Source organism: Girardinichthys multiradiatus, chromosome 1 (genome assembly GCF_021462225.1).
Source record: "Girardinichthys multiradiatus isolate DD_20200921_A chromosome 1, DD_fGirMul_XY1, whole genome shotgun sequence".
Taxonomy (NCBI): Eukaryota; Metazoa; Chordata; class Actinopteri; order Cyprinodontiformes; family Goodeidae; genus Girardinichthys; species Girardinichthys multiradiatus.
Window position 1 is genome coordinate 21,002,689 of NC_061794.1, and position 10,856 is coordinate 21,013,544.

Below are 10,856 nucleotides of genomic sequence, written 5' to 3' on the forward strand. Positions count from 1 at the left end.
TACCAGTGGTTTTGGCACTGTGAGCAGGTGCCAGGTCGTGCTAAAAAATGAAATCTTCATCTCCATAAAGCTTTTCAGCAGATGGAAGCATGAAGTGCTCCAAAATCTCCTGATAGCTAGCTGCATTGACCCTGCCCTTGATAAAACACAGTGGACCAACACCAGCAGCTGACACGGCACCCCAGACCATCACTGACTGTGGGTACTTGACACTGGACTTCTGGCATTTTGGCATTTCCTTCTCCCCAGTCTTCCTCCAGACTCAGTCCACTGCTTCCGCAGGTCCCCCAAGGTCTGGAATCGGCCCTTCTCCACAATCTTCCTCAGGGTCCGGTCATCTCTTCTCGTTGTGCAGTGTTTTCTGCCACACTTTTTCCTTCCCACAGACTTCCCACTGAGGTGCCTTGATACAGCACTCTGGGAACAACCTATTCGTTCAGAAACTTCTTTCTGTGTCTTACCCTCTTGCTTGAGGGTGTCAATAGTGGCCTTCTGGACAGCAGTCAGGTCGGCAGTCTTACCCATGATTGGGGTTTTGAGTGATGAACCAGGCTGGGAGTTTTAAAGGCCTCAGGAATCTTTTGCAGGTGTTTAGAGTTAACTCGTTGATTCAGATGATTAGGTTCATAGCTCGTTTAGAGACCCTTTTAATGATATGCTAATTTTGTGAGATAGGAATTTTGGGTTTTCATGAGCTGTATGCCAAAATCATCCATATTAAGACAATAAAAGACCTGAAATATTTCAGTTAGTGTGCAATGAATCTAAAATATATGAATGTTAAATTTTCATCATGACATTATGGAAAATAATGAACTTCATCACAATATGCAAATTTTTTGAGAAGGACCTGTAGATGAAGTACTAAAATGACCAGCATGGCAAGTAAATATAACCATAAGCAAATCAAAATAATGATGAGCATGTAAATAGGGTACATTCAAACATTTTTAGCCTGTGTGGCAATTTAATTTAGTGAATTTTCACCATCACTTAAAAATGTCTAAATCCAGTTTAAATTCTATGATCGATTAATTTCTCTCCACTGATTACTAGGAGTGCATTTGTTTATTTTCTTTTGTAACAACCAATCACAGCTCTTAGGAGATAGCATCTCACCTAGCATTGGGGTCAACCACACCTCCTTACTGAGATGAAAGTCTCTGTCTCCTCCTTGCTCAGAGTTCCTCTCGGCAGCTAGCTGAATCACTCTTAAGCTAAGACTCCTTGCCAGGAATTTTTAGGCTAAGTTAGGAGCTCTCTGAGAGTCTTTGTGAAACATATCACTCAATGCTCAGATATAGACAACAGGCTGTGTACCGAGAGCTGGAGGCCTGCTTGTTAGTATGGTGTGGGAACCGTCATCTAATCTTAAATGTGAACAAAACAAAGGGAATAGTTTCAGGAGAAACAGGAATATGTCAAACACTATTTCCATCATGGGAGAATAAGTGATTGTGGAGGATTAATCTCTCTTTTTCACCTGGACAAAACACTAGACTGGAGGCATAACAGGGAAGCTCTACAATAAGGGAGCTCCTACACTTAGAGTACTCCTTGGGGAAGCTTCGATCCTTCAGTTTTTAGCAAGATGCTGCATATTTTCTATAAGCCTGTTTTGGAGAGTGTAATGCGTTCTGCCGTCATCTGTTAGGGTAGCAGCATCGGAGTCAAAACTTAAAAAAGATTAACAAGCTGATAAATAAGGCTGGTTCTGTTATAAAGACTGCTCTGGAACATTTGGGGATGATCATGCTTAATAAAATTAATTAATAAAAGAAGATAATAGACACCATGAGCATCCTCTTCATAAAACTCATACAACAGTGTCGTTAGTCAGAAGATTTTTCAGATCTGATGTAATACTGACCGTAAAAGGAGATCCTTCCTGCCCACAGCCATCATCATCTACAGTAACTCTTGTTTAACTTGAGGTAACATTTATTTTCCGACTGGAATGAATAAAATATTTTTTAAATAAAATGTGTTGCTGTCAAAACAAATTAGCAATATGCACGTTTCCTTTTTAGAAAGGAATTTGTCAAAAGAATTAAGCTTTATATAATATTCTTATTTACTGAGACGCAGCTGTTAATCTGTAGATTTTGCTGCTTTGGTTTTATGTTGCAGCAACATTTAAACTTGTTCTGAATATTCAGCTGCCAGAAGGTGGCGTCTTTGAATCTGTTCTGGATAAATCTGCTGCAGCTCCCTTGGTGGTTAAAATAACACATACTGAAACTTTTGGTTTGCCATCCTAAAATGATTTGACTTTGTTTGAAAAGGCCCTGGGCAACATTAAATTGCTCTTTGCTTTGATGGTGTCAGGTGTGATTGTAACACAGTTGCTCAGTTACCTTAACCTCAGTGACAGCTGTGGAAGATTTCAGCCTTCACTAGTTTTTCTATTAAAATGTGACCAAGCTGAAACAGTACATTATTTCCGTGCTCCTTTATAAGAGTGCTTCGATTGTTGCCTTCTCAGATGTATAATCACAAATACAGTTGATTGTGTGGTGATTCTCCATTCTGCTTTCTCCCAATGTGACTTTTGAAATAGTACTTTATTCGATGTTTTTATTTGAAATATTTTTAAGAAAAAGTTGGAGAACTCCTCCATTTATTTTATTTAGCAGTGCATCTCGATGGACGCTTGCAGACTCACCTGGATAAAAAAAAAAACATAAGGATGAACTTTGCGCTCTTCAGTAATCCGCTACAAAAAGTCGAGTAGATGTGGCGCAAGGAGTTCATTTTGCAAAAATAGAAGCATCAATCCAATTAATGCTATCTGGGAGCACCTATAGCCATCATCTTACTGACGTCTTTTCACTGTTTGAAGTCTTTTCCGAGCTTAACTCCACATTTCCTAAAGGCAGCGAGTCGTTGTGGCTTCTTCAAACACACTGAATTGTCAATACTATACCCGTTTCGATAAGTCAGCTAATATTTCTACAGGGCTCCAGGGAGGGTTCAGATCAGAGGAAAATACTCCCCAAAAACTGTTGTGAAAGCATGAACATTTCAAACAAGGCTCTCTGTAACACAAGCAGTCCATGCTCTCTGCTGGGGGCACTCCAGCAAGTCCTGCAAACGCTGTTAATTGTGTTTCTTTTTCTTTGACAAGTCTCTGAGACAGATGCCAGCTTCTCATTCACATAAAACATATCCCCAGATTAGAACCCACCTGATACTTTATGGTTTAATTTGCTTTACACAATCAGTTCTAGTGAGTTTTCTTTGTACATCATGGTATAAAACTAAATATATTTTAATCAGTTAGCTACTTGAAGATATATAGTTTAAAATGACAATGTTATTACTATAGAAAGAAAGCTTGTGTTAAGAAATTTGGAGCGAGCCATAGGTCTGGAGACTCATAAGCAAACAAAGCCAAGATTTACTGTCTTGTAGAACACATAATAGTATGTAGTTAAAGTTTAGGTCAATATTTTAGGTACATTTACTGTGGAAACTAAGCTTTAAAGGTTTTGAACCCTTGGAATAACTGACTTTTCAAACCTAGATCATCCATCCATCCATTTAGTCTATTCTTGTAGGGTTGTGGGGGGCTGGTGCTTATCTCCAGCTGTAACCTTTAGAACAATGGTTATCAACATTTTTCCAATAAATACCACCCCACCAAACACTTAATGATCTACAAATACTACCGCATTGTCAATACATTTAAAAATAGCACTTCAACAGAGTCTGACTTTTTCTGTTCATTATGTGTTGTTACCAAAAAGAAAGGCATTTCTTTTATATTTGCACTGTGGGTCCAAAGTAAAAATGTCCAAGTTAAAAAATAAAAACAAATAGGCATCAGATTTCCAAGAGGAAAAAGGTTTCTCACCTTGGTTTTGTGGCACCTATGGTTGCAACCACAGCACCTATACGACAAACTTAAAAACTAATTATTTCTTGACCCTAAAAGCTGGGTTTATGCTGTTTTTATAGAAATTTATTAGTTTAGGCCAGTTGGACTAAAAACCTGGGACCCAGTTTGTTGGGTTAGAGAAGAGTCTGCTAGAGCCTCGTCTTTCTACAAAAAACGCCATTTTGAAATATATCAGACATTACTTCTTCCTGAGGATGAAATAAGAAATGGTAAGATGGTAAAATTATGCTGTATTGTAATTTCAGTGGGCTCTGTTTCTGACTTTATTATTAGAGCACGTTTGTTTACTTAGTAGCTAGCAAAAAGTATCTAGCAAAAGGTTTTGTTAGTTATGCTCAACAGTCACACTTTGACCCAAAAGGTTGCCCATTAAGTCAGTATACACTCACCGGCTACTTTATTAGGTACACCTTGCTACTACCAGGTTGGACCCCCTTTTGCCTTCAGAACTGCCTTAATCCTTCATGGCTTAGATTCAACAAGATACTGGAAACAATCCTGTAAGAGTTTGGTCCATATTGACATGATAGCATCACATAGATGCTGCAGATTTGTCAGCCACATCCATGATGTGAATCTCCCGTTCCACCACATCCCAAAGGTGCTCTATTGGATTGAGATCTGGTGACTGTGGAGGCCATTTGAGTCCAGTGAACTCATTCTCATGTTCAAGAAACCAGTCTGAGATGATACGTACTTTATGACATGGCGCGTTATCCTGCTGGAAGTAACCATCAGTAGATGGGTACACTGTGGTCATAAAGGGATGGACATGGTCAGCAACAATACTCAGGTAGGCTGTGGCGTTGACACGATGCTCAATTTGTACTAAGGGGCCCAAAGTGTGCCAATAAAATATCCCCCACAACATTACACCACCACCACCAGCCTGAACCATTGATACAAGGCAGGATGGATCCATGCTTTCATGTTGTTGACGCCAAATTTTGACCCTACCATCCCGAATGTCGCAGCAGAAATTGAGACGCAACGTTTTTTCAATCTTCTATTGTCCAATTTTGGTGAGCCTGTGTGAATTGTAGCCTCGGTTTCCTGTTCTTAGCTGACAGGAGTGGCACCCGGTGTGGTCTTCTGCTGCTGTAGCCCATCCGCCTCAAGGTTTGACGTGTTGTGCATTCAGAGATGCTCTTCTGCATGCCTTGGTTGTAACGAGTAGTTATTTGAGTTACTGTTGCCTTTCTATCAGCTCGAACCAGTCTGGCCATTCTCCTCTGACCTCTGGCATCAACAAGGCATTTGCGCCCACAGAACTGCCGCTGACTGGATATTTTCTCTTTATCGGACCATTCTCTGTAAACCCTAGAGATGGTAGCGAGTGAAAATCCCAGTAGATCAGCAGTTTCTGAAATACTCAGACCAGCCCGTATGGCACCAACAACCATGCCACGTTCAAAGTCACTTAAATCACCTTTCTTCCTCATTCTGATGCTCGGTTTGAACTACAGGAGATCGTCTTGACCATGTCTACATGCCTAAATGCATTGAGTTGCTGCCATGTGATTAGCTGATTAGAAATTTGCGTTAACGAGCAGTTGAACAGGTGTACCTAATAAAGTGGCTGGTGAGTGTAGATAGGCAGTATATAATATAGTGGTAGACATTAAGTAGGATTTTTGTCATTTAAATTGCACTTTGTGAATAAAAGATGTATTAGTCTACGTTGTAGCCTGCTTGTCAGCCACCGACTCTCAGAGCAACCTTGTAAAGATGAAGCGTGTACAGAAAATAATAAATGGATCATTCACTATAACCAAAATATTTCCACCCACTATTTAGTAGTCTCGGTGTGGACATTAGCCAGTGTAACTATTTTTGTGGGATCACGAACCAATATTCTGGGACAAGGTGAAAAAGTTTGGGGATGTGAACTATTTTGCACATTGCTGTGTTTATGAACATTGTTCCTGTTTGAATGCTTCTAATGAAGATAGATACACCAATATGAGCTTCTATTGCTAATAAAGTTAGCATAAAATATCGGGATAAACATTGTGTTCTCCGGTAAGGAAATTTGCGTTTGGTAGCAATAAATCTCAAAGAACTGTTGGAAAGCCTTTTTATTTCTCCTGAAATGGTGCCACATTTGTCATAAAATTGCATTTGTGTGTTGAGCAGTAGAGTTGAGTATATGGGTAGCACCCATAAAAACTTTGCTATATCCTCTTTGCCAGTGCTTAACAGCTTCATGTAGAGGAAGTGTAATAATGTGGGGCGCCTTTACTGGAAAACAAGTCTTCATGTCATTGTAGGAAATTAAAAGCAGAGAAATATTAATTCTGTAACCAGTAGCAATCCCACATCAAGGTACAAGTCCTGACTTCAGAGAAAAACAGAAAGCTAAAAGTAACCACTGGCATTTGTTCTTGCTTTACTGTTCTTACTTTATTTTATGCTGTAGATTCAGATTGGGCAGGTTCTTAACATATTCGCTGAATCAATGTATTTTAACTACTAATGTTTTTCTTTATGTCGGTGGGTCTTAATAGTTCTACAGCTTATTTTCTTTATATATTTACATGCTAATCAGGTACCACCAAATAGCTAAACCACCAAAAGGTCTAAAACCTTGGCTTTAGAGCAAAGTGTTAGACCTTTATTTATTCATGCTTTAACTTGCTCACTGCAAACGCTATTTAGGCTCTACCCGTTATGACCTTTGGGACTTTGGTTTTGTGTTTTTCTTTTTTGGGGGGATTTATCACCCTTTGCATTGCATATTTAGTTTATTATTGGGTTGTTTATTATTGTCAGTTGGGTCACAGATCTTTTGTATTTAGTATAGCTCTCTCTGTGTTGGGGTTCAACAAGTAGCTGCTGAACAGTCTGAGTTTATATATTGTCATTTTTCTTCAATCAACCTGTAAATCATTTACATAAATGATAATTAAAAAAACAGTAGACATGTGACCTGGTTATCCACTAAAACCATTGCAGAGTTTCTGCAGCTTTTAGGCTACAGCCCTGAAAATGAGTGTCTCAAATAACTGATGAAGCCTTCATTAGTAAATGCAAGAAATGGATTCAGTTATACCCTAGCAAGTCTGAAGATCTTTTAAACTGCTGTTGTGGAAAAGAACAAAAAGAAAACTGCACACAACATGGTGGAATATCAATTTGAGGTCTTGAGTAGAATGGGTCAAACTTCCTTAAAAACATTTTGAGATTTATAAAACCCGTTTGTGAAAATATTAACCTTTTCAATTATAATAGAAGGGAAAAAATGGGTGCCATTTATGGAAGAACGACCAGGGTTAATCACTTAAACAGCATTAATTGCCATGATATCCCACACAGGACCCAAGTAGGACCCAAATGCAGACATGCAGGCAGGAGAGGTTTGGTGATTTGAAGAATGTAATAAATAAAAACCGAAAACTTACAGGCAGGCATGAGGTGGATGAAGCATGGAGCAATTTCAAATAACAGAAATGAAACAAACAGTATTGTCCAGAACAGAAGAGTATAAATAGTGGATGGTACAGGTGAAAACAAGGACACTATTTGGCATGAAACAGGCAGACTGAATGAAACTGATTATGGTGGTAAAGGCTGAGAGTGGAACTAAAACATGACTGGAGCTCAACAAAGATACTGGGAATAATCTAACAAGAAAGGCTCAAAGTATAAGGAACATAAGAATAAACTAGAAGGCTAAATGTAAATAAAAGCACAAAAAACACCTAACACACAGAAGCACAGACAAGTGGACTGATATGGAAAAACCCTTTAGAACACACCCCTAAATACTACAAATAAGGATATTAATAAACACTTTCTATTTGTAAATCTTCATGGTTTTTGGTAATTCAATGAGAATGTCAGTGTTTTTGAAATGCTATTAATTCATCATTAGCAGGTAGCCTGTGTAAAAAACAACAGCCACCTGGTTATAATATCTTGACCATCTGAAACGAATGACTAATACAGTAAACTGGTCTCGCTTTGTTTGAGATGCACTGCTTTCGAGTCTCAGTCATTGGGAGTGTCAGACGGTTCAATTGTAATCTAAAGGTGTCAAAGAGACACATGGAGGGAGCATGGCAGGAATCAGACGTTGCCTTAAGTTAGAAGTCAATCACCAGGGAGGCTAAATCAGGTCATTTCTTTGATGTAATAGATGGCTTCACTAGGAACAATATTTTATTTAAAATGTGGAGCAAATGTTATTTAAAAATTATTATTCCTAAAACCCATCAAAACCAACATTGAAACATTATTACTCATTTTCAAAGAAACAGTGTCACAATGATCTTATTCATTGTATCCCACTGATATAAATATTTTGAGTTTGAGCTGTTTTAAATAGCTAAAGTCAGCTAAAATATAATGTATATGTTATTTGCTACCTCTCTGAAATGAATTTACATTTACAACAAGCTCATGCAGATATAAAACCTTTATACCACAGGTAAGGGAATAATTACCAATAGTAACTTCACAGAACCTTGCTTAAAAAAAATCAAGCTATGCCTTTAAGGCCAGTGGTTGAAATTTTCCACTATAAGAAAGAGACGGGCAAAAATGGGATCAATGGGAGACTCCCAATGTGAAAACCTCTGCTGAGCAACAGCACAATGGCCTGTCTGCCTGTCTCACATTTTCTTAAAAACATCTTGATGTATGATGGTCTGGCTCTGCTTTGCTGCTTCAGGACCTGGACGACTTGCTGTAATTTTCAGGACCAGGTTGGTTTCGATCATTTTTCTCTCTTAAAAAATAAAAACATCATTTGAAAACTGCTATTTGTGTTAATGCAAGTCATCTTTGAGTGATGTTAACATCTGAAATGATCTAAAACATTTAAGCTTGACAAAATGCAGAAGAAACAGTTTTTTATAGTGCTGCACCTTTTATAACATCTTTGAGATGAACAGTATTTAGTAAAAGTTGGTCTCAACCCAGTGATGTTTTCTCTCTGCAAATGTTCACAGCAAACGGCACAGTTTGGCAAAAGGTGAACTTCCAAACGTTTCTATTTGTTGTATCCTGACCTCGTCATCTCCCCTCCTCTTTTTCTTGTTCATGTACTGACACCCCCAACAGCATGCACACACACCCTCCGTCATACACCCACCAGCCTCTACGTCAGTTGCAGACGGGGGGGAGGGGGGAGATGTATAAAAGAGTGGGGGACTTTAGAGGTAGAGCAGCAGAAACATCTGAGGTTTTTCAGATCTGATGAGCAGCTGCCACCAACTGCAGTGCACTTTCTTCACCACCACTCTCCTCCTGGACCTTCAACCAGTCTGAGCTGCTCAGACTATCTCTCACACACACGCTGCAACACACTCCTTTTCCTGCTGTGCTTGTACTTTACTTCTGCCACAACATGCAGCTCCTGGTGGTGTTAGCAGCTCTCATGGGGGTTCTGTTCAGCGTAAGAGCAGCTGCTGTGCTTCCTCTGGAGGATAGGAGTCTCATGCATGCAAACAGGGTGAGGATATTTCTAAAATTCTCCATATTAATCATGTTGATGATATTTTTTCTTATTGTAAATGTTATTGCTGATAAATCTCTCAATATTATTGCCTAAAAAGTGCTGTGAGTAAAAAAGATTAGGTAAAAGAAGAATAAAAAGCTATTTTATCAACTAAATTGTCTAAAGTTTCATATTGGACTATTTTCATTATACTTTTCACTCAATCCTGTTGGTTTTTAATAGTCAAACATAAAAATATTAACAATGTAAATAATGTATCTAATAATTTTTGTAATGCCGTTTTTGCTCTTCAGGAGCTGGGTAAGGAGCGTAAGGAGCTGATCCTGAAGCTAGTGTCCGGTTTGTTAGATGGAGCTCTGGACACCAACATGCTGCCAGGCGAAGCAGCTCCTGTGGACCTCGAGGAGCCGCTGGAGTCCCGCCTAGAGGAGAGGGCCGTCTATAACAGGCTATCACTGCCTCAACGTGACCGCAAAGCCCCCTGTAAAAACTTCTTCTGGAAAACGTTCACCTCGTGTTAACAGAGCCCGAAACCGTCGGGCTCTGCCACCCCTCCATTCCTCCTCTCCTCCTCCTCTTCCACTCAACATGAACTGCAGTAGATCTCAGCTGTACATATCATCTACACCTGTGCAGCATTAATGGACTTCACTGAGACAGTGTATGTCTGAATATTGACTATTTATGTACACAGTGTATGTATTTATGTATTGTAACAGGTAATTTCAGGGTTAATAAAAAAGCATGGATTATAATGTTGGACGCCACAACGGCAGTTAATTCTGCAACAACAGGAGGTCATATTTTTCACCTGCTTCTAGAGTTCAAATACAAAGTCAGATTAAATGCAAAAAACAATGGCTGAATGTTTATTTTTTAATTTGTGTTTCATTTCTCAAATGGAAACCTGGTTAAGATTGTAGTAGTATTAAAAGATTTGCTGTGCAAATATAATGTTCTATCTACAAAACACTGACTTTGTGGTGATCCGTGTCAACAAAAGGACACAAAACTCTCATTCTCTAAACTTGTTTTCACTATTTTTTTTTTTTTTTACACTTACCAGAAAACAGCATTACACCTTGATGACTCAACTCAATTTACCATAACGATGAACATGAGCAACCTGTTGTTTTATTAGTTACCAGTATTAATTAATGCACGGTCACAGGCCGATGGAGAAGTAACTTATTATAGGTCATTCAACATGTTAGTAAAGTAGGAAAGTAAACTATAAAAGCAAAATATAGGATGAAATATGACCCATTTATTCAAGGTTGTCTGGGACACACTGACTCAAAGACTGTAGTGGACTAGACACATATAGTGACACATAGATATACATTTGTATGTCTTTAGCAGAGATATTCTAAGAGATGTTTTATTTTAGTAATCAATATACTTTGGGGAACTTCACACGATCTTGTATGCTCATATTAATAATTACCAAATGACAACTATTCCCTGTTTAGGACTGTTGGCAGACAGTCTGAC

General features: G+C 38.7%; 1 protein-coding gene across 1 annotated transcript; it reads left to right on the top strand.

Annotated features, from left to right (window-relative positions):
• The first annotated feature begins 9,055 nt into the window (after positions 1 to 9,055).
• LOC124874027 (somatostatin-1B-like) lies at positions 9,056 to 10,332 on the top strand. Its single transcript, XM_047375174.1, has 2 exons — positions 9,056 to 9,356; positions 9,656 to 10,332. Exons 1-2 carry the CDS (start codon positions 9,252 to 9,254, stop codon positions 9,881 to 9,883), a joined length of 333 nt encoding a protein of 110 aa, XP_047231130.1. The 5' UTR covers positions 9,056 to 9,251; the 3' UTR covers positions 9,884 to 10,332.
• Positions 10,333 to 10,856: the final 524 nt, after the last annotated feature.

What these genes read in the sequence shown, in the direction of transcription:
- LOC124874027 (XM_047375174.1), top strand. Translation starts at nt 9,252, where the DNA reads ATGCAGCTCCTGGTGGTGTTAGCAGCTCTCATGGGGGTTCTGTTCAGC. An exon ending in GTCTCATGCATGCAAACAGG is followed by an intron (nt 9,357 to 9,655) that starts GTGAGGATATTT and finishes TTTGCTCTTCAG; the next exon opens with GAGCTGGGTAAGGAGCGTAA.